The sequence below is a fragment of the Alexandromys fortis genome, unplaced genomic scaffold (assembly GCF_014885135.2).
Source record: "Alexandromys fortis isolate MF-2015 unplaced genomic scaffold, M_Fortis_MF-2015_v1.1 scaffold_26, whole genome shotgun sequence".
Lineage (NCBI taxonomy): Eukaryota > Metazoa > Chordata > Mammalia > Rodentia > Cricetidae > Alexandromys > Alexandromys fortis.
Genome location: NW_026067894.1, coordinates 13,479,387 through 13,503,420, shown reverse-complemented (window position 1 = coordinate 13,503,420; position 24,034 = coordinate 13,479,387). Strand labels below are relative to the sequence as shown.

At 49.5% G+C, this 24,034-nt stretch overlaps 1 protein-coding gene across 1 annotated transcript in view; it reads right to left on the bottom strand.

Moving 5' to 3' along the window:
* Positions 1-1,067: 1,067 nt before the first annotated feature.
* The window catches only part of CUNH1orf94 (chromosome unknown C1orf94 homolog), a 42,700-nt gene continuing 19,733 nt past the window's right edge, over positions 1,068-24,034 (bottom strand). Inside the window, exons 2-7 of the mRNA XM_050156853.1 lie at positions 21,617-22,305; positions 17,319-17,579; positions 15,865-16,043; positions 10,795-10,872; positions 6,929-7,125; positions 1,068-1,253 (exon numbers count right to left, since the gene is read on the bottom strand). Coding sequence (XP_050012810.1) covers positions 1,178-1,253; positions 6,929-7,125; positions 10,795-10,872; positions 15,865-16,043; positions 17,319-17,579; positions 21,617-22,305 — 1,480 coding nt within the window. The 3' untranslated portion in view covers positions 1,068-1,177. The remainder of the gene's footprint in view (positions 1,254-6,928; positions 7,126-10,794; positions 10,873-15,864; positions 16,044-17,318; positions 17,580-21,616; positions 22,306-24,034) is intronic.

Sequence of the window (24,034 nt, the reverse complement as noted above, 5' to 3'; positions counted from 1 at the left end):
GCTGGCAGCACCGTCGGGAAAGGGATTCTTCAGCTCTGACCAGCCTACAGGGCATAAAATCCAGCAGCTGACTCCTGATGCCTGCCCATGGATGTGGACCCAGAGGACCAACTCCGCTGTCCCCTCTTTCCATCGTGCATTCTCCATCAATGTGACCAGGAGGCTCTCAGGGTTGCCATGCAGGTCACTGGTCAGAGATGGACCCGACGGAGTCAAGGCCAGCGTCAGTAGGCCTCCCACTTGAACAGAGTTTGTCACGTCTCAGACTGATTTTTGTTCCTTTTATTTGAGTATGCGTGTGTGTGTACATATGCGTGTGTATGTGTGTGCACACATATGTGTGTTTACGTGTGTGCACACATGTGTGTGTGTACATGTGTGCACACATGCATGGAGGTCAGAGGACAACTTCTAGGCGTCAGCTCTCTCTGTTTCCTCACCGGGTCGAACTCAGGTCATTGGGCTTGGAAACAAGGGTCTTGACTAGCCGAGCCGTCTTATCCACCCTTAAGATTCATTTTGAAATTGTATCTTATGCCAATCCTGTGTCCAGGAGAGACTTTCTGAAAAACTTCTACCTGGGGCAGACCACAGGGGAGAACATTCCTTGTATAAAGCCCATTGTAGGGATGTGGAATCTGGGACGTTGGAGAGTAAGTAAATCACAGGAAAGAAGAGATGAGTGCTCAGGATTTTGACCCCTGAGGTTCCACATGTAGATAGCAACACTCCCAAGACCCCACTCTGTGTCTGAAGAAACGCAAAGACTCATGGGAGGAAAGTGAGCAGCTTTCACAAATCCCAGCAAAATAAACGAACAGGCACACGCATGTTCAAGCAGCTCACAGTTTTATCATAAAATATAAACGTTCTAAATTAAGAGTCTTACTTTCTATCTTACCAACAACAACAAAAACAAAAACCAGTCATGTTAGCTAAACACAGGTGCCTGTGTGGTCTTACGAATAGGAGGGTGTGTCGGCGGTGTGCGCTATCTGAGGGAGGCTATGCAGGTAAGTGTTGGTCAGTAGATGAGTCTGGTCTTGCTGTTTTCTGGCGGCCACCTGGTTGGAACCTTGACTTTCCAAACTTCACACCAAGCTGTTGCAGAATCCAGAAATCCAGAACCTTTAGCCCTGATCCAAGGGCACAGAGAGGTGGGGAGAGAGAAAGCAGTCTAAAAGCGGATTCCATTCCCACTGGAGGAAAAGTAGGGGCTGTTCATCAGGGGGGCTCTGGATGCCGAGTTGAACCTGGAAAGGGGAGACAGAAGCATTGATGAAGTCTCTGGTGTTCCTGGAGAGATTGGGGAAAATTCATCTGTTGCTTTTGTGGCTGTCAAAGGTTGGAAAGCTGGGATGAGCTTGGAGGGGAAAGGCTTTAGCATCATAGAAGGTTTTGGCTTTGGGCAACTCAAACTCCAAATGACACCGTTAAAGGACCATTAAGGGTTGCGTCCCTTCCTGTGTTGGTGCAGGGAGCTGCTGAGGGCATGTATGGATCATGTCTAGAGTCCATGCCGTCTCCACAAAGGGGCCACCAAGAATGAAGCGACCCGATTCCGAGCACCTCACCTTTAGGCCTGTGAGCACCTATCTGTCTTAGAGGAGCAAACACATTAAGGAAGTTCACAACTTCGCAGAACACAGCGCATCCTGGCATCTGATCTCAGAGGTCAGGGAGCACCAGCGCAACTGCCCCGCAGAGCTGCTTCCCCCTCAGCCCCTTTATCCCTACACTCCTCCGAGCAGCAACCCTGAGAGAACACTGTGTGAGTGCCTGGCACTCTGCTGCTCAACTCTCAGGGAAGCAAGGGAGAGGCGGGCCTCGGCTTCAAAGAGCAGAAACCCACACGCCTCCCTGATTTCTTCACCAGCACACTTGTATGCATACTTCAAACAGTTCAAAGGTCAACTCCTCCATGGAAGGTCTCCTGACCTCTTCAGATGAGGCTGATGCAAGCTTCTGGGATCTGACTGCAATGCCCTCACCCATCTCCTATCAACCATCAAATGGAAGTAGAGCTTAATACAAACTGCAGCAGAGCAAACAGCTGGATTTAGTCTAATCCAGGCATTCTCAAGCACTTTTCAGCTGGGCAGATTCGCATTACGAAGGAGAGTCACCTTCGCTCTCCCATCAGATGGAGAGACAACAAAGCCATGTTAGAGGAGGGAAGAAAGATGGAAACAAACCAGGGCGAGGGTCTAATGGCCTCTGCTGCTTACATCTGTGGCTCCCTAGCTGTATCAGTCCACGGACCAGCCAAGATTTGGATATGATTTCGTATCCTCTCTAAAACGAGTTCCAGGACAGCAGCAACGGTTACCTGGCTGCTCAGCACCCAACCCAGGGCCTGCCAGCACAGGCATATTGCCTATGGAAAACACATCTCTTTTTTCTTTTAAAAACCACACTGAAGGGGGTGGAGAGATGGCTCAGCAGTTAAGAGCATTGGTTGCTCTTCCAGAGGATCTATGTTCGATTCTCAACACCTACATGACGGCTTGCAGCCATCTATAACTTCGGTCCCAGGGGATATGGCACCTTCTTATTACCTTCTTAGGCACTGCACACCTATGGTGCACAGACAAATGTGAAGACAAAACACATATATATATCCATAAAATGAGGAATGAGAATATATATATACATATATACATATATACATATATATATATATATATATATACACACACACACACACACACACACATTCGGGATTATAAATGATTGACAGCGATGGCAGCACAGTGTGTGCCTGTTATCCCAGCACTTTGGGAGGTGGATACAGGAAGATCACAAATTTGAGGCCAGTTCAGACTCACTAGACCCTGTCTCACAAAAACAGGGGCTGAGGTGTGCCTCCATGCCAGAGTATTTGCCCAGCATGTAGAAGGTCCTGGGTTTAATTCCCAGCACTGGAAGGCAAGAAGTGATGTTATTATAAGATGCCCTGCATTTTGATCTGCTTTATAAAATAAAAGCGGAAACAGTAACAACAACTATCGGTAACAAATCAACCATGCTGTCTCCCATATCCGATCACTGTGCTCCATAGCCCCGGCTTCACTGGGTGGATCACTAACAGTGAAACCACCAAGGGTTGAGACTGCATGCACCTAGAGGGCCAGGAGGAGAAGCAGTGCATATGGACAAAGGCTACAAAGGAATGCTTCCTGGAGGAGGAGGAGGAGGAGGAGGAGGAGGAGGAGGAGGAGGAGGAGGAGGAGGAGGAGGGGGGAGGAGGAGGAGGAGGAGGAGGAGGAGGAGGAACCGCCCCCCCCTCTATGCCATCAGCATTCGTTCATGGGCAGCACTGAAGACACCAGGCTTGACCCCTGCATCAGCCCTCATGCCCATTGCCCATTCTTCATACCTTGACCAACATAATCTGCTCTACACGGGAAATGAGAGCATGCTCGTCTCCAGGTCAAAGGTCTCCAGGACATCCTGATGCTCTCAAAGCACTTACCCTGCTCATCCGTCCCGACCTGTCCAGCCCTGACTGATTTCTGATTTCTGTTCTACCCACTCTCACCCTCCCCTCGTACTCAGGGGCCTCTGAATGTCTAATTTTTCTGGGAGGAGTGCTTGTCTCTCATACTCAGGCATGGCCATGGTTCAGGAGGCCTTCCTTGCCAAGTGTGGTGGTTCAGGACTCACTCCCAGCACACATATTGTGTGGGGGTGACAAGATGATGGCTATAAATTCAAAACCAGCTCTAGGTAGCATAGTGAGACCTTGTTTAAGGAAGGAATAGGAGGAAAAAAGAAGAGGAGGAGAGTGAGGAGGAGGAAGAAGGGGTAGGAGGAAGAGAAGAAGAAGAGAAGGAGGAGGAGGGGAAGAGGAGGAGGAGGAGGAAGAGGACAAGGAGGAGAAGGAGGAGGAGAAGTGGAGAGAAGAAGAAGCCTTCTCCTTCTTTGGGCCTCTCTGATGACATCTTATCTCTGCGCACACACACACACCCAACACACACAGACTGTGAGATTTTTAAGAGAAGAAAGCATTTTGTGTGTCTTGTTCACTCCAGTTCACACTATCTTGGGCAGTGCCGGGCCTAGGAATAGCTCTAGCCAGTTTATTTTGTTTTGTTTGAGACAGGATCTCACCATGTAGCCCAGGTTGGCTTCACACTCAAGATCTTCCTAAGTCATTTCCCAAGTGTTGGGACTAAAGACATGTGCCACAAACCCAGAAATAAAGATTTATATGTGTGCATATGCACATGTGTGTGTATGCATAGATGCATGTACATGTTTGTGTTCAAGCATATAGAGACTAGAAGTTAACTTTGGGAGTCTTTCTTCATGAGCTATTTACCATGGTTTTAGAGATTCTCTTACTGGGTCTATAGATCACCAATCAGACTAAGCGAGCTAGCCAGTGAGCTCCAGGGACCCACCTGTCTCTGCCTCCACAGCACTGGGATCACAAATGTGTACCACCATGCCCAGCTTCTGATGCAAAATCTGGGATCAGCATCAGGTCCGCATCCCTGCATTGTGAGCACTTATGGACTGAGCCATCTCCCAGCTCCTTCCATCAGCTTTTTGTTTGTTTGCTTGCTTGTTTTTGTTGTTTTGTTTTGTTTTTTTTTTTTTTTTTGAGACAGAGTTTCTCTGTAGCTTTGGAGCCTCCCTTAGAACTAGCTCTGTAGACCAAGCTGGCCTCAATTCACAGAGATCCGTCTGCCTCTGCCTCCCAAGTGCTGGGATTAAAGGCGTGTGCCACCACTGTCCAGCTGTTTGCTTGTTTTTGGAAAATGAACAAATCATCCTCTTTAGAGATCCAGGCTGGCACCTGTCTACACCCCATCTCCTGTTCTCTCTCCTAGGCCTGCGTGTTCACTCTATGTGCACAGCCTTTATTAGATCCCCAGGCCGAACAGCCAAAAGCCTTTAATAATCCCACCCCAACCTCCTTTTCCAATCCTATTTCCCACCTTTTCCAGGGACAATCTACTACTTCGAACCATGCACACCTCTGTCCTCGAGCCTCTAGTTTGCCTTGTACCATCAGGCTTGAAGTCACTTGCCTAGCATGAGTTAGAATCTGGGTTCAATTCCTGGCCCCTCAAAATCAAGAGCTCAAGGGGGCATTTAAATGATTGCCTTGCCCCTTCCCACTGCAGGGCCTGACTCTCCCTGCCTAGATGGCCTCCTCTAGGCACTTACTAGGATACCCCTCTGCCATCAGAGGTCCTGACTCTGGCCTGGATCAGAGCATGTACCATCCAGTCCTGCCAGTCCTCAGTCTTTTTCTTTTCTTTTCTTTTTTTTCGAGACAGGGTTTCTCTGTGGTTTTGGAGCCTGTCCTGGAACTAGCTCTTGTAGACCAGGCTGGTCTCGAACTCACAGAGATCCGCCTGCCTCTGCCTCCCAAGTGCTGGGATTAAAGGCGTGCGCCACCACCCGGCAGTCTTTTTCTTTATGTGTATGTATGTGTGCCTGCATCAGTTTACATATGTCATATGTGGGGGGAGGGGGTGCCTGCAGGGGTTAGAAGCGAGCATTGGATCCCCTGGAACTAGAGTTCCAGGTGATTGTGAGCTGTCAGATTGTGAGTGCTGGGAACCAAACCTGGGTCCTCTGCAAGAACAGTAAGCTGGGCCATGTCTCTAGCCCCCAGCCCTTTGATTTTTGAATGAAATAAGTATGCCTTATTATCTATGAATTCCCTGTAAGCTAGGCTCGCATTAACTCCATGAATTAACACAGTACTTTCTAGTGTGCGTGATGATGGTGGTGGGGGTTCTACACACCATGTTGTGCTCTACGAAATAAGAGTGGGGGAAGAAAGAGAGGAGGAAGTAGAGGAGAAAGGAAAGACATAAAAAGAAGTCATGGATATCATATTCAAATACCACCATCGACCACCTCGTGAACATTCCCTGGGCACCCCAGAGAATTAAATGATCTGAGAGTTCTGACTGTTCAGAAATCTGCGTGTCTTTGTTTCTCACAGTTTTCCCCAAACAGATCCGGCTATCAATCCTCTCTGAAACATTGGTCCCCTTTCACAAGATATTAGGGGAGATGCAAGATTCAAAGGGAAAGATTCTGGGGTCATGCAGCAAGTCAGGTGGTCAAAGGGTGTCTGCTGGGCAGAGTGGGGAGGGCAGGAATCAATGTCACCCTAGAGAGTTTGATCTTAACCTAGAACCTGAGTTTTTCCAACTGGGACACACACGCCCCATGGTCTGCCTAGGATTCTGAGGGCCACAGCAGTGGCATGGCGCCTCCTGCCTTGGGTCACCAATACCAGCTGAGGTTTTGACTCGTGGGAGTGAGTAGCTACCTGTTAACTATGTTAAAGCAAACACAACTTTGTAGCTCCAAACCATGCACAATCCAGAAGGAATTTTCACCCTAATTGCCCCGTTTGTGTTGGTAGTTTGCAGCTGAGCCCCTTGCACAAACCCAGGAAATGCCAGGCTTTTATACTTGATTGAGGGGCATCAGTGGCTAAGCTGTGGGGGACCCTTCACCAGGACCTGTCAGAAGTCCAGGCTAATCCGGCAAGATTAGCCTGGCAAGGACTCCAGATGCATCAGGAAGTGGATAGGAGTCATATAGAGATTAGCTACCCACATTCTTTGCAAATCATCCAATGATCATGACAGCATCCTGAGCCACCTGTGAAGTAATTAACAGCGGCAGTTCTACAACCAGCCTGTAGGTGGCAGTCTGCAAAAATACCTTCCAAAGGCTCCTCCGAGATCCCAGCCCAGGTTCACCTCCACAGGTGTTTCTCCAGGTTCTCAGAGACATTGGGCACAGGTACAAAGACATGCCCCCCACCACCAACACCATGGGGCACATATACCCAGAAAGGCTCTATGAAGCCCACCCCACTCACCTGCCTTCTCTGACAGCCATCTGGATTCAGGTCAGCTCCCCACCCCCACCATGGCTGAGGACTCACCCATATCCCTGGGTAAAGAGGTATGGAGGCCCATCTCCTGCCATTGGGGTAGGATCTCGGGGGTTGGCGGGTAGCTTCTGGGGCGTCCTCTGAGGATATGGATAGTTGGGCTGGACGAAAGGGATATAGCTCATCAGGGGTGTGTAGGAAGAGCGGAAAATTTGCTGTCCCATCTGCTGTGGGTTGTACGGTGTCACCTGCAGGGCAGAGAGGAGAGAGAAACAAGATCAACATCTCCCAGCCCTGACCCTAACCCCATCGATCTGTATGTGCCTTCCTTGCCTTAGGTATCTGAGTCTCAAACTCCTAATCTGTAAAATGGACAAACACTATGGCACTACTGAGATTCGCGCTATTGGCTTCTACCTTCAGACCTCAGCAGACTGTGAGCCCTAAACAACCTCACCCAATGGAAATCCCTGTCAGGGAAGAACAGGTCTGTGCTGTGAAGACCGCTGTGTAGCTGTTGGCTATGGTTGTCAAGGGCTTGAAATCCAGCTGAGGTGAATGAGGAGCTAAAGTCTGGATGCTATTGAGTTGCGATTCCTGTAAATGACTGCACGTGGCTAGCGGCTGCAGCATTGGGATATATATATATATATCATAAAAAGGAGGGCAGGGCAACAAAAACCTGAGGGAAAGATGGAAATTCAGTGGGATTTCTGCCGGATACCTGGGCAAACGCCCACTGAGGACTGGGGCTTCTCCTTTCTTTCCCCCAACTAGCAAGGGTATCACCCATCTTATTCATTGCTATTTCTGCAGCTCTGAAACAGCACAGTGGATGCAGTAAGAGAGGCCAGGGAGGAAGCAGGGAAAAGGGGGAGCACTAAGCATCTGATGGCATGATGGGGAGCACTCCTCAGGAACAACACGTCCCATTACTGGCAGGCCTTTCCTTACATGGATCCTCCTGTGTGGCTGAGGGAGTTTCTGACAGAGCTGGCAAAGTTTCTGGATTTCCATCATAGAAGCCATGTACTCAAAGGCCCCCTTTCTCTCTCCCTACATGTTCATGTCTAAGATAAACCCACTTGGTGGGTGATGGTGGCTCATTCCTTTAATCCCAGTACTCAGGAGAGAGGCAGAGGCAGGTGGGTCAGCTTGGTCTCTACAGGGAAAGTTTCAGGACAGCAAGATCTGCTACACAGAGAAATCCTGTCCCCCCAAACAAAACAAAACCCAAAAGGTCAAAATGAATAAATAAAGGAAAATACGCCACTTAGTCAAGTGTGTATGAAACCCTCGGGCTGTGGGAGACCCTTCACTTCGCCGCTGTCACTACAGCTCCAAACCCTGTGAGACAAGACGCTCTGATCTTATCCTGATTGTCAGTTTCATGCAGTTTGGAATCACCTAGGCTGGGCTGTGAGGGTGTTTCCAGAGAAGTTTAACTGAGGCTAGAACCACCCTAAATGTGGACAGTTTGAGTCCTAGGGGTTGGGGTTTTAGACCGGATAAAAAGGGGGTTAAGATCACTCGAACACCAGCCTTCATCTCTCCTCGCTTCCTAACTGTGGGTGCACTGTGACCAATGGCCTCGTGCTCCTGAGTCATGTCTTCTTCCCCATGATGAGCTGTACTCTCCAACTGGGCAGAGAATTAAGAACGACCCGTCCTTCAGTCGCCTTTGCCAGTTCATCATGACAAAGAGCAAAATGACACAGGTCCCCATTACTTCCGTTTGAGAGAGAAGGAAGCTGAGGCTCCCAGAAGTATAATAAACTTGTCTCCAGTCCTAAATTACAGACAAAACCCCCAGGGAGAGCCCAGAGTCCGGTTCTGTTCCAGCCTTCCGATGCTGTGCACTCTCTGAAGGCTGAGCCCCTCCCCCAATCTTTGCCATACCACTCGAAGAAAGGATGCAGGGCCCAGCGATACTGAGTGTGGGTACTGAGACCCTGAAGAGACAACTGCCCCACTAGTTCGTCGGCATGAGAGATACAAAGGAAACCACTAAACAGCAGTGGCTTTTGTCTTTAAAATTCCTGCCATGCTTCATACAAATCCTTCAAATATAAACACACTCATAATCACCTAAAAAGACTCTCTGAGCCAGGAGGGGGCGTTACTGTTTGCAGGTGGAGGTGATGTGACTGGGATCCTGAGACAGGCTCTCTCATCCCAGTTAGGATGGGGAAGGCTCTTATTCCTAATGAAAGAGTCCTTGCCCAAGCTAGTTTTCACCGAAGGGCCCATCTCTACCCTCCAGAACAAACCAGCATTATGCCAGCTCAGGGAAGAGGTTTTTCAGAGAAAGGACGGGAATTCCTGGGAGAGGCCAAGGTAGAATAAGATGGAAGTGAAGTGTGGATTGTCCATGGACCTGTGGGTGAGGTGCAAGTCCACTTGGGAGCGAGGAACACTTGTCTTCAGCCTACTCTATGTCCCCAATCTAAATGATTATGCTCATATCTCGTCTTTGCCCCAACACTAGTACCTCTGAGCCTGTTTCCATGTCTGTTGATGAGTATATGTGAGCTATATGTGAGCAGGTATGCCAGCTCAAGCAGCTAGAGAGTATGTAACTACATGTATTTCTCGTGTGTGTGTGTGTGTGTGTGTGTGTGTGTGTGTGTGTGTGTAAGTGCAGGTACATACACCACTGTGCACACGTGGAGGTCAGAGGACAACCTTGGGTGTCAGTCCTCATCTTTCACCTTCTTTTGAAGCAGGGTCTCTTGCTGTTCAGTGCTATATACATCAGACTAGCTGATCCATGAGTTTTCGAGGAGTCTCTTGTCTCCAACCCCCATCTTGCCATAGGCACCCTGGGATTACAGATTCATGCTACTGCGTCTAGCTTTACATGGGTCCTAGGGGTTCAAACTCTATTCCTCATGCTTGGAAAGTAAGCACTTTATACACTAAGCCATCTTCCCAGCCCGCCACCTCTTTCTCTCTGCTTCTCTCTACGTAGGGCTGTCACTATCTCTGTGGCCTACTGCAGGGCTTTCGCGTATCTATGTGCAAGAGGTGTCCAGCATGGTGACCAAGAACCCAAGGCTGCTCTTCAGTTAATACCTAAGAGGCAATGGTGCCTGAAGTACCAGTGTAATTTATACTGCTACATTCAGCAAATAAAACTACAGGACACCAGTTGAATCCAAACCGGAAATAACCTGTGAATGCATTTTTAACATAAATATGTCTCGTACAATATTTAAGATTTACTTATACTAAAAAGGTATTCATTATTTATTTGAATTTCAAACCAAACTGAGTGTCTGGCTTGGGAACTAGCCAGCTCACATAGCATGAGGATGACTCTTGCCACACACATGCTGGGCAGAGCTGCGAGGTTTGGTCCAGCTGAAAGTGTGTGGCCATCTCCATGCCCAGAGCCGAGGCTTCTGGAAGGACTGGGAGTTTCCCTTTATCTTTATATGCTTCTGTCCCCCGATGAAAGATGAAGCAATAGCTCCTGCTTCTTCGGCTCAGACCCCAAAAGAGTAAGGAGAACAGCCCCCGATGCTGATCCACAGCCCAGTTCAGTCAACCCAGAGACTTGTGGGCAAGAGTTAAAGGCTCCTGGAAAGTCTCTGAGTCATTGAAGCTACTTGCTGTCATAGCAAACACAAACTTGGGTGTTACTGTGTTGGTTTAATCTCTTTATCCCTCAGTTTCCCCATCAATAGCATGCCTGATAAGGTGATTGAGAAGGTTAAAGTAGTGTAGATGTCTTCAGGAGAGGCCTGGCATTATCACACCAGAACTCCTTTAAGGAATGTCTGGTTTCACCGTGTTGCTAAGTCAGTGATGAGCTAGAAAGTCATGGTGATGAACGCTAGGCTAGGATGAAAGAGCAGATATCTGACCAAAAGACCTTGTGGAGTCAAGGCACAGGAGGGGAAGTATCTACTCACCTGGCGAGAGTAGCACCCCAGTGGAGGGTGTACGGGTTGCTGGTAGGGCATCCTTGCTGACCGCTGTGGGTACAGGCCCTAAGGAGAAAGAGAAAGGTTCCCAGTGCTAGGTGAGAGTCCCTAGCATGAGCACAGAGTCCCCAGCCTGAGCTCAGTATCCCACTCACATCCTACATCCTAGGTTGACCTCCTCCCATTCCTCAGCTAACTGGATCCAGCTCAGGCCGCTTGACAAGCCCCTTTCAATAGACCTCGAAGCCTAATTGAATGTTTAGGAGTGTTTTGGAAGTGTCAAAGACTTTCGCCCTTTCAGAGGCTGATCTGTGTCTCTGAGACAGCTACTCTACTTCTCTTTCCCTTATCTTCAGAAGTGTGTGGGGCCAGGCCTGTGATGCCTGTGGGAATGGCCACATTCTCATTGTCGATATCTGCATACATAGGTGTGGGGACCAGAGGTGAACCTCCTGTGTCATGTCTCAGTGGCTGCCTACCTTGTTCATTTTTGTTTTTTAAAGATAGAGTCTCTCACGGACCTGAGGCTTACCAAGTAGACTATGTGGACCACTGGGAAGTCCCAAAGATCCCCGTCTCTGCCTGATACTAGGATCAGAACTCTGTCTCACCATGCCCACCTTTCTTTATTTGAATTTGGGTGGGTCAAACCCAGGTCCACAAGCTTGCAAGTCAAGCACTTTAAGGATCGAGCTGTCTCCTCAGCCACCATGGGCCTTTTCTACTTTACCCTAAGCCAATTCTACCTTTCACCTAAAATGTGAGGTGTCCTATACTTCTGGGCCCCAGTATTGAAAAATCCCATGTTCAAGTATACGTGCATATGTAGGGACTGGGGTCTAGCCAGCTGTGATTCTGTGTACAGATGTGCAACAATGCCCCCATGCGTGCTCATTTGGGTTTCTGCTAGGGGCCTGTGTGTATCTTTTGCTCATGGTGACGGTAAGCAGGAAGATAAATAAAGGAATGCCAACAAAGAGCTGAGAAAGTACCTGGGCACATAGTAAGGACTCTGTAAATGTTAGGTCTGTCCATCATCCCCCCACTGCCCCTCCCTCTAGAAGCTCTAGCAGCTTAGCCCAAGGGTGGAGCCTGGGATATCCTCATGTCCAAACAGATACAAAACTCACAGACCTAGCAGAAATGTTACAGAGGATGGGGCCACCCATGACCGCTCCAACTGATCATCCAGTTGTTACCTACATCACAAGGGGGCCCAACCCTAGCTCTGCATGTTCCCACATGGGAACCAGGAGCTAGGAATGCGGTCTAACATAAAATTGGAAGCTTACTTAAAACATTATTGTAAGATTGTTTTGCAACTATTTTATAACTTGACAGACTGATCCTAGGACATCACAGATGACAATGACTTGTCAAAATGCCATGTAAAGTAAGCATGCTTGCTCTTGCAACCCATGGGCCATGGGTTGTGCATGCCTAGATTTAACATGTTGCTCGAGGCAACTCATCGTCATCCCGTGTGGCCGAGAGATGCTAAACATCTGGACACACTGTACCTAGCATGATGCTCAAAGTCAGTGAACCTCTCAGTCTGGGACCTCTTTCCAGAGCACTCTTCATCCCAAAGTGTTACTTCTGCTCTGAGCTTGGTTTGAGTCAATCACCAAAATGGCAATGGTAGACACCATGCTCCTGATGATACCCTTAGCTCCTCATGAAGGGCTCCAGGATCTATGATGTGGAGTTACCTCAAAAGCCTCCCAGCTCCTCTTGTTCCAGCTTCCAGGTCTCTGAGACTCACACTTCCTATCAGAGAGCCCTGCCCTTCCTCTGTCACTAAGCATTGACACTTGAGACCTTCCTGTCTTGGCCCCTCCAACTTCCACCAGTCCCGGCCTGAAGCCGTCCCCCCACCACCCCTCATGACCTATTGCTTGAAGTTCTGCAACCAGTTCAGCCTCACTCACCACCCATCGTGACCTAGCCCGGTCCCTCCCACCCCAGCCTAGAATGAAAGTAGTCCGAGAAGTCTTCCCAAAGGGATGACCTTGCTCATTCTAGGCCCTCGGTGAGCTGCAGGCCTCTGGTCAGGCTGTTCAGGGCCCCTCGACTGCTTGTTTCCTTTGAACTCTGCTCACAAGCTTAACTGCCCCTTCTTCTAGGACTGCCAACACCAGGCAGCCATCCACCAACACCACCTGTTCTGCACTAGGCCATGCTGGGACCACTGGAGGGCATACAGCTGGCCAGCCCTGCTCCCTGCTTGTCAAAGACGTTGCCCCGTTCATTAGTATGAGAAAGACTGCCTGACTCTAGGGATGTCTGCGGTTATTAGAATTGCAGCTTTGTAAAACCGTGAGCGAGTAAGGGCGAATAAGCGTTGACTCCTCTTCGCTTGAGGCCATGGCCTTTCCCCACATGGCTTCCCGTCTTCATCTGAAGATGCTCATGCTCCTCCGTGTTAGGGACCTTGTCTTCCTATCTCTGAGTCTCTCCACCATGGAGCTCTGAGTAAATTGGATTTGGGGCCTCATCTTTATTCCTTAGGCCCTGTGTGGAACAGACCGTGATAGACTAGTCCCCTGTTCTCTCTGCCCCCTCAAGGTCTACTGAACTCCCTGACCCCCTTTTCTTGGAGCTGCATATTAATGCAATGAACATCTGTGTCACCCTGGAGATTTTAAGAGTCCTTCCCTGTGCTGGGGCTCAATTAATCCTTACAACCAAATCAGTTTCTGCGGCTGCTGTAATTATGATAAACCTGGCTCTCCTACAAACTGGGGCAGTCAAGGCACTTGCCCAAGGCCACACAGTGAAGATGCTGCAGGGCCCTCTCACCCATCTTCTGGCTTCCAGATCTGCCTTCTCTCTACTCTATCAGGCCTCCTGATCAGTTGGCTCAAAGCGAGCACTAGGAGATTCTGAGACACCACGAGAAGGCGGAGATGCTGTCTTTAGCCACCATCTATGAGGGTCAGCTTTTTCATGGCCATCTTTGGTTGGACCCACTGACTGCCTGAGTTGTCTCACAAAATCTAGTAGGTCCTCCTAGCCAGGCCAGGGCATTACTTCTTTGCAAAAGTGGATGGATGGATGGATGGATGGATGGATGGATGGATGGATGGATACATGGGTTGATGGATGGATGGTTGGATGGGTGAATGGATGGGTTGATGGATGGGTGGGTAGATGGATGGATAGATGGTTGGATGGGTGAATGGATGGGTTGATGGATGGGTAGGTAGATGGATAGATGAATAAGTAGATGGATGGATGAATAGGTGGATGGATGGATGGATGGATGGATGGATGAATGGGTAAGGATAAATAAGTAGAGGAATAGTATGTGAATGAATGGATGGGAATATGGATGAGTAATCAAGTGGACGGAGAGATGGGTACATAAAACAGAAAGGCCAGAATGAGCAGCAGTTAGAGAATGCAGAATGTGCCTGGGAATACAGCTGTCTGAGACACTAAACTGAGCTGAACTTTCAGTGTGTGTTACAGAAAAATACACCATGTGATCAACAAGAAAGTACTCTCTACTCATTTGCCATCCAGAGTCGCTGACTCAGTTTCCCTCCTTCTGTAGGAAAGTCACAGTCAGCCCTACAATATTAACCAATATTAACGTCAGTGTCTCTGAAGACACAGGACAGATTTGATGCTCAGAAAAATATATCCAAACCTTATTCTCTCCGAAAGCCAAGTCAGTGGAGCACAGCAGCGCAGCCTGACACCGCGCTCGGTACATGCGATCAGCGAGAGTGACTTCCCACCGTGGGAAAGCATGCATGCAGTTGTCTCTGGTTTGGAGGTCAAGTGTATCCCCCCTGGCCTTTGATTTGCTCCTGAACTTACACTGGACTCCAAGTCTCTTCACCTTTGAGTGCCCTCACCTGGTGCAGTGCTCAGTCTAAAGTAACCACAGAGCAGGAGTCTTTAAGATTACTCAAGAAAACTGAATAAATAAATAAGAATGAGCCGGCCAATGAGTAGGTGAATAAATGAACGGGGATTAGGCAAGCCCCAAATTGCAAGGGGCTGAGAATGCCAGTGAAGGAAGTCATGAATTAATGACCCTGATGCCTCTCTCGAGCCTGTGTGAGGATGTCCTTACTAATGGGAGGATGATGCCCTGCAATTGCCCCTGGATGATCTCCACCTCATCCTGAAGTGCAAGGGAGGGAGAGGTGGGGACTCCTGCTTCCTGAAATGGTTGAAAACAAAACAGAGACAGGTCCTTTGCTAAGCTCTTTGAGAGGGAGATGAAGGGGCATCAGCCGAGGGAGCCCCTTAGAGTAGAGAGGCTCCCCACCTACGTAGATGTCTAAGCCATCAAATACTTCTTGCTCTGGTGTGAACAAAGAAAAGGCACTGGCTCCAGGTAGAAGGGATGTGATGGAAGACAAGTTAAGAGTGACCCCAATTTCTCCTCCAGTTCCCCTTTCCAGACAGGGCCAGGTCAGCAAATGGCCAAAGCCCTGGATCGGCAGGGCTGAACCCCCGTGGAGAAGAGCCAGGGATGGGAGCTGAAGCTGGGAAAATCTTTGATGCTGAGCGCCTCTCCTGAAAACACGGAGCACTACCTAAGGGGACTGTTAAGTTATTGGATCGGACAAAGGCTTAAACGAGAGTGGACATTTATTTGATTCTTTCTTCCTTCTACCAAGTGGGCCACGGCTCTTAAGGGATATTAAGTTAAACGGACAAAATGAAGAAACTACATTTTCCCTGCATAATAAGCTCCGTGAGTAAAATTTCAAACCTGGCTACAAGTTCTTCACCCTCCCTTTGAGCACTTCTAACTCCCATCCAGACAGGATCCCTAGATCACGTGTACATGTAAGGTATGCGTGTGCGTGAGCATATAAGTGTGTACGTGTGTGTGCATGCGCACCTGTGTGTGTGCATGAGTGCGCGTGCCAAGTGGTGAGTCCGTGCAGTTACAATGGACATACAGCAGAGGTTCACTGATTGACAGTGTCTACTCTCGTTCTCATGTGACCTCTGGTTAGGGATGGCATCAGGGGGGAATCCCAAGGCCCTTGGCACAGCAGGCTCCTTTCAGAGCCAGAGCTCCCTGCTTACCTGATACTGCGGGAAGGCAGAGTGGCTGGGGAACACTGGTGGAGGTGGACAGTTCAGATTGAGCCAGAGAGGCTGGTTCAGGGTGGTCGAGGTCAAGGCGGCGGTGAAGCGTGGGGCGAACACATTTCCGGCATATTTAATGTTCTTGTCAGGCACTGGTGCCAGTGTCGGTGGGTTAACTGCAAGTCACAGCAGGGGGAGGGCAGCTCAGTGCCTGCAGCAGGGGGAGGCTGCACGTTAGCCACCCAGGGATGCAAACTCTCAGTGTCACATCCTTTAAGGGCCAGGAGGGTCCGTCCAGGTCCAGGAGCTTTCTAGCTCCGGGAAACCATCATTAGTGCACCGCTTGCTCATTTGGAGGGAATGGCTTCTCTATCACTCACTGGTAAATGAGGCTGGTGAGCAGGGGATGCAATAAATCACGTGGCTAAGGCTGGGTTTCACCTGCTTGCAGAACCGAATTCCAGCCTTATGCAAACAAGCGCAAAGCTGTTGCAAAGGGTCTCCCTCTAAATGATTAAATCTTACCCCAACCAGAGCTGGATACTGAGCGATGCTAGAAACTCTGTACAGGTTGTTGTCTCTATATGGGAATAGTTTCCTAGATGTTTTAAAGATTAATCTTTATTTTTCTTTATGTGTATGTGTGTGTCAGGTGTGTGTAAAGAGGCAGGTGTCAGAACTCCTGAAGCTTCTAAGCCATCCACAGTGGGTGCTGGGGACTGAACTCTGGTCCTTTGGAAGAGCAGTCAGCTCCCTTAACCACTGAGCCATCTCCCCAGCTCTCAGTGTTCTCCTGAGTATTCAGAAACATGAGGTAGTTCAGTGTGGGCTAACAGCACTGAGTTCTAAAGCATGAGGTTATGTTTAATTGTTAGTGATTTTTCTCTTCTACAGAGACATCCATGGACAACAGAACCAAAAACACGCCCCTCCGCAGCATCCTTTTATGTTAATCTGTTTGTGTTTGGAAAGGGGTCTTGACTTCATGACCGAAGCAGTCGTGGTGAGGTAAAGGGGAGGAAGACAGGCCAGGCCCTGGATAATCTTAACATAGAAAGAATACAAAGCACGGGTTTCTCTGTGGCCTGGGCACACTGAGAAGCTGTAATAAATCTCAGGTTGGGACTGTGGACCACATCAGTTATTGTTTGTGCCTGTGGGATCTCTGAAAACCAATTACACTCCTCTAGCAATTGGATTCCCTTAGGGGATGCTGGGAGAAAATCATTTCCTCCATTTTACAGAGTTAAAAATCCTGACACCCGAGAGTAAACAGTGACTTGCCTGTGGACAGAATGAGGTAGCCTACCTGGACTTATGATGGTTTCTGGGTACCCTGCCTGGACTTATGATGGTGTCTGGGTACCCACCCAGGACTTATGATGGTTTCCGGGTACCCTGCCTGGACTTATGATGGTTTCTAGGTACCCACCCAGGAAAGGCCCACTTACACTTCAGATCCAGCCCATCCATATCCATTTTGCCTCGAAGCCTCAGCTGCCCACTGGGGTTCTTGGTGGCCCCAAAGAATTCATAAAGCAGATTCTTCTCAGCCGGCCACACTGGCTTCTTGGTTGGCAGGGTCATGGAGATGGTGCCCATCGAGTCACTGTGACCCTCCTCACCACAACTGTCCTTCCGACTCTGGGGCCATTGGCTGAGAAAGAGGCTCTCTCGACCTTTGGTCAGCTCTTTGGTGCCAGGGGTTCGTTCTACAGAAAGAGGGAAACCGAGTCAAAGCCTCTGGGAAGGCTTTATCTTGTAGATTAATTTCTTGTAGCCCATATCTCATACTGAGGTCCAGCTCATAACAGGGACTGTGTGTGTCTCAGTCAGGTTCAACCTCTGGTTCATGCTGAAGTCTGCTCTGGTTGCTGCCCATTCTGACCTTTCTGTCTTATACAGGCCCTCTTCAGTCACCTGTCTCCTCATCCATCTGACCATTAATCCATTCACCCACATACTCATCCATCTATCCATCCATTTGTCCACCCATCTGTCCACCCATCCATATGTCCATCCACCCATCTACCTGTCTATCCTTCCATCCGTCCATCCATCCATCTATCCATCCATCCATCATCCATCCATCTGTCCACCCATCCATCTGTCTATCCATCCATCTACCTGTCTATCCATCCATCCATCCACTTGTCCACCCATCCATCCATCTGTCCGTCCATTTACCTGTCTATCCATCCATCTTCCCAGTCACCAGTCCATTCATCTGTTCATTGGTTTTTTCAGCCAGTCACTTACACGTTTATTCATTTATCTGTTCATCTGCCTAGCTGTCCATCCATCATCTATCCATCTAGCATCTATCCAATTGTCTATCCATTCATCTATCCATCTACACATGTCTTTTTCTTTCCTTTTCTTTTCTTTTTCTTTCTTAGACAGGGCCTCATTGTGTAGCCCTGGTTGACCTCAAACTCACTATGTAGACTGGGGCCTTAAGGTCCCAGCGATCTACTTGTCTCTGCCCCTTGAGTGCTGAGACTAAAGATGTGTACCGCTATGCCTGCCTCCTGAGTGCTGAGATTAAAGATGTGCACCACTATGCCTGCCATTCATTTTCATTCTTCCCTTCCTCCCTCCCTTCTTTTCTTCCTTCTCCTTCCATGTCCCCCCTTCCTTCTCTCCATCTGTAGGGCCAGGCTAAGGACATGAGGTAGCTTGGACGTGGTTTAGCAATGAGGGAACACGTGGCCTAGGTAAAGAGACACACATCCCTACAGGACACACAGTAGAGCCATGCTGCTTAGACCCTCATCATGAACGTCAACTCTGCCATGATTCTCACAGGCGATTCAGCTCTCCCGTCAGCACCAGGCCTTGCCCTGAGCACTGGGGACAAAGTGATGAGTCAGAGCCAGGCTGCCCTGCAGGAGCTCACACAAGGAAGAGGGAGATGTGTCCAAAAATAGCTCTAGGACAAGGCAGATGGGCACCATGAGGTGACAAAGAGACAAAATGGGAGAAGACACTGACTGGGATCTCGTCTGTCTAAGAAGATCCTTCAACCAGGAAGGAAAGTAGGTTTAGTAAGATTCTCATTCGGGGTCAACAGGAATGTGTCACAGGCCTGGGAAACCACAGACAACTACCAGAAAACATGGAAGGGACAAAGGGAGTCATCATAAATGACTTTATACAGAAGGGACTCAATGGGTGCCAGACTCGGGTCTCACTGCAAACACACCGAGCACCCATCCCCTGCAGAAGGACACTGTGACACCTCCACGGAGCTCTCATCCACATTCTCCTCAATGTTATCATGAATGGAGTGTGTGTGTCTGTGTAACAGTGGATGCAAAACATTCTAAGTAAGAATTGCATTCTTACTGAAAACACACTGAATTTCTTGCTCATTCCCTAAACAAGAGGCTGTAATCACCGTTTATACAGCATTTACATTGGCTTAGGCAGCATCAGTAATCTACAGATGGTTTACAATGTGTAGGAGGGGGTGCAGAGGTTGTATGACATTATGTATAAGGCTCTTGAGCATCTATGGGCTGAATATGTGAGGGGTTCCTGGGACCAAAAACTAGAGAGATAGCTTTATAAATGTGTATACACATAAATTATATTGTATACTATATAATATATATATATATACTCACATATATTACCATTATTATTAAGGCATTTCTCTGTTAGAAGAAGAAAGTGGGTTTTGCCCTCTGCCCTGCACTCTTTCCTCAGACTGGCTGACTCTGAGTGCCTCCACAGAGTGTGGCTAAGAAGCCCATGTACAGGGCGATGGCTCTGTGCTGCTCTGGACAGCCTGTGGGCACCTGGGAACTCTGGTACCAACTGGATCTGAGGCCCTGTGCTTCAGTCACGTCCTATAGCAGCGGACGTGATCCCACCATATCAATGACCCCTGTAACCCAGCCCATCAGCCCCTGAGAGCCTCTGCATGGACCTGGACCTTACCTTCCCAGCAAAGGGAAGCCCTGCTCTAGCTAAGACCAATTTAGAAGTCTAGGACAATTTTAGCAGAACATGTCCCCAGAGTCTCCTCCAGGAGTTCCTCTGGTTGCTGAGTTTAGCCCCCAGGTAGAATGCTGAAATAATATACCTACTAATAATAGTCATCCCTCCCCCCGCCCAGAGACTGGTAGATTTTCAGCTTCTCACACATCTACAGTCAGCCCCTTGAACATCTGTAAGACCCCGCTGACATCTGGGTTCTCTCTCTCTTTCTCTGTCTCTCTCTCTGTCTCTGTCTCTCTCTCTCTCACCTATCTTACCCTCTGCCTCCTAACTATACAGACACATACATGACAAATACACTCACCGATATACACACAGGCACCCTCAGATTGGCCACCCCTGTGCTTTCCCTAACGAATGTTCTCACCCTTCACCCAGCATGAGGCTCCCTCTGGCATACCTTCCCCATGGGTTTATGCACAAAGGCACTTATGAGTGTGCAGAGGAGAGACAGACAAGATACTTATCACCTGGAGCCCCTCTCGGCAAGGAGCATGAAGGGTTCCCTCTAGAAGGAGAGGTATTTCCCTCCCTCTCGGGGTGGTGGTGGGGGCTCAAGCCTTTCATATCCACCGTCATCATCCCAAAAGCCTTGTGACTCCTTCAGGCCTGCTGGGCTCTGAGTCCAGTCTGTCATCTCAGCTCTGATTTCCTGGGGTCCCACAAGGGCTCCAGAATGTAGAATACTCTGGAAGGTCACCTTGTTCTTGGTTCTCTGAGAAGTGGATCTGGGCCCTCCCCATGCGGGCACTGTCAGTTAGCCATCACACTTCAGCCTGGGGGTGACCTTTCTTTTGGTTGTCATGAGTAGAATCTAGTCTCCTAGTAACTGGGGACTGTGGGCAAATGGCCCTGTCATTTAGTCTGAACATGCACAATGCAGAAACTCAGGGAGGAGTAGGGAGCACTCTGAGGAGGGAGGAGTAGGGAACACTCTGAGGAGGGAGGAGTAGGGAACACTGAGAGGGGGTTGAGTTTCCTGGGAGGACTGTGGAGTCCCTGTTCAAGGGTTGAAAATACACTTAGCTAAGCCTCTAGAGAACAAATCAGGACCAACAGTTTGAACTACACCTGGATAACTTAAGCCCTAGAGAGAGTGGACCAGTCCTGATGAGCAGGGTGGGTGCCTCCATTAGAAGTTAAGTACCCTCAGCTGCCAATCAATTTTCTCTCCTAGCCTGGACCCCAGACTGAGGTCTTTCCTTATGAGGTAAATACTTCCTCCAGCATCCTGGGTACCTAGGAAAGTCAGCAATTACACCCTTCCCAGGGCCCAGAAAGAGGCTAAGTTAGTGAGATTCTTGCCACGGCAGCCTGAGAACCTATGTTTGGATCCCCAGCATCTATATAAAAAGCTGTAGGTGTTGATGTGTGACTGGAATCTTAGTCCTGGGGAGGCAGAGCCAAGATCTCTGGAGCCCACTGGCCAGCTCCTCTAGCTGAATGGGTAGGCTACCTGTGAGGGGAGTGAGAGGCCCTACTAACAAAATAAGATGGAGAGGCATGGGGAGGTCACCTGACACCTCTGGCCTCCAGACATACACATGTGTGTATGCATACACACAGAGAAAAAGAGAGAGAGGGGGGGGGGGGGGGGGGGGGGGGGGGGAGAGGGAGAGAGAGAGAGAGAGGTGCTGTGTTGTTTTGCTTTGCACCAAGATGTAACATGGCCTTCAACAGCTTTTCAGATCAAGGCCCTCCTCCCTGGAAACCCCCTCGCGTCCCTGCTCCCAGGCCCACTCACCAATCCAGTGGTGACCCTCAAGACTGGGGTCAGCCTCGGTCTTGGAGCAGATCTTGGCAAACACTGGGAGCTGCCTTTTCGGAGAAGAGAACTCCGGGGGCTTGTCAGGGAGTGCAGGAAGGGGTGGGGGTGGCAGCAGCAGGAATGGGCCCAGCCCCATGGGCTCCCGGGGTCCAGAGCCACTGAACATGCTATTCTGCAGGAAATCTTTAATGACCTTGGTCTCTTCCAGCACCATCTTGTTGTCGGGAGCCTTGGACATTTTGGTAGACTTCAGTGGGAACTGGGCCAGGAGCTTGCTGATCTCTGAATTAGAGGCACCCAGGCTATGGCTTTTGTCCTTAGTTCCCTTGACACTCTTGACCTTGGCGGCACGCAGGATGCCTGTGACTGTAGACGTGGCTGAATCACAGTCCTGCCTGCTACTGATGATGGGCATGGACAGCTTCTGCTCCTGAAGCTTGTCACCAGCCAGTAGAGAGGATCCCGGGTAGTCAGTGCTGTCTGCCTCCAGAGGAGGCACAAGGAAGCAGGGAGCCAGCTCCGGGGTCCCCTGGGGAGTGACAATAGGTGTCGCCAGCTCCCCAGGGCCCTCCTGGACCAAGATGAGATGTTCTTTGGTGAGGCTCAAGAACTCCTGCTCCACCAGCAGGGAGATCTCATCCTTGCCACTGCTCAGCTCCAGAGCTCTGCAAAAAGTTCAAAGACACAGTGGAGTTAGGGCTCTCATCAACCAACCGGTGGCTCCCCAGCAGGATGCAGGCCTGGGGGGGGGGGGGGAGAAGGCGGGGTCACAACCTGTTGAAAATTTGTTTCCTAAGGAGAAAAACCTGTTGCTTTCTCCAGAGGGAAACATGGACCAGGTAGACACAAAGCCAACATCACCCACTAGGCTACAGTGCCGAAGACATCTGTTCTTTCCTCCTCAGGCCCCTAGGCAACAAACAGCAGAGAGTTCCCTGGGGAAATCTGCCCAGCAGCCAAGGGGCTGGCTGTGACTCAGCAGTTCAAAGAGAAAGATCTAGAGCCTGAAGAAGTCTCCAGGAGTACAATACAGCTAGTCCCCTCTTGCAGCATGGGGGAGCATACGATAAGGCTCACACCAACCTCCATCAACTTTAATCTGTGCGGCCCCGAGCAAGTTGTTCGGCATCTCAGATACTCGGGCATCCTTGTGTGACTTCCAGGAGTCACGGAGGGGGCATCTGAACAGTGTAGACACCCTGTCACAAGGGTCACACACCTGTCAGCTGTGTCCACATAGCTCAGGCTCACAGTCTGACCAGACCCTGAACTCTGGATTCCACAGTGTGACCGGCCATCTGGACACCTGTGTCCACCCTTGCTGGCATGGCCTCTGACAGGGCCATGGCATCTGAATTGGAATATTATTGTGAATGACAGCAGCACTTGGCTGGACCCTGAACCAGTTCGTAAGGCTCTTCCTGTCCTCCTGTGTCCCTGGCCCTCATCTCCATTACTGAGCTAGACTCCAATAGCTTGATGATGCTTGATCAGCCAATGACTTCCTAGTTGCTGGTTACTGGTTCTCTTCAGGGGAGAGATAATATCAATTTCTGATATGCCTGGCCTCTCAACTACCCACCAGCAACCTTGGTGAGGAGGCACCTTCTTCCACTGCATTCCTAGGGGAGCCAGGTTCCCCCAGCTTAGAAGTACCTGCTATGCATACAAGAAGGGTTCCTGGGAGGGGTAGATCGAGTCGCCTATGCCTGGAACATTCTGGAAACTTGCTCAGCAGCCACTCAAGGTACACAAAGAGGAAAGATGGTTAAGAGACAGAGGTTAAAAAAAAAAATGAAAGGGATGCAGCATCACTGTGGGCAAACCAAAGCGTGTCTGTCTGGACCATCCACTAAGAAGCCATGAAAAATACCCAAGACCGTGTTCATGGGATGTCCCTGCTTTCCTGGTAGTGCTGTTTGCTTATGAGGACACACAAACATGCACACACACACATGTACATGCACCCCGATGCACAGAGATCTGCACAGAAACAGGCGGGCTCACAGCTGCCTCCGAAGCAGGGGAGCAGAGCCTGTGTCCCTGATAGTCCACAGCCCGCTTTCTACTCTCAGTTTCTCTTTCCTTCCTACTCTTCTCTCCCTCTCCCTAACCCTCTCGAATATTCCCTTCCCTTCGCCTCCTTCTCATGTCTAGACTTAGGGCTATAAATAGGCCCTACTCTCACCGCTGTGCCCCAGGAACAATCAGAGTAAAGAGGATGCCCCCAAGTTTCAGTTCCTCCTTCTCCTCCTTTCAAGGAATCAGGTGAGTCTCAAGTCCTAGGGACCTGTCCCTTGAAGGACTGGTTTTTGCTTTGCAAAGCCGGCTGCATGTCAATAGCTCTTCTGAGTCCGCCTCACCCCAAGGATGCTTATTTCTTAACACTGTGAA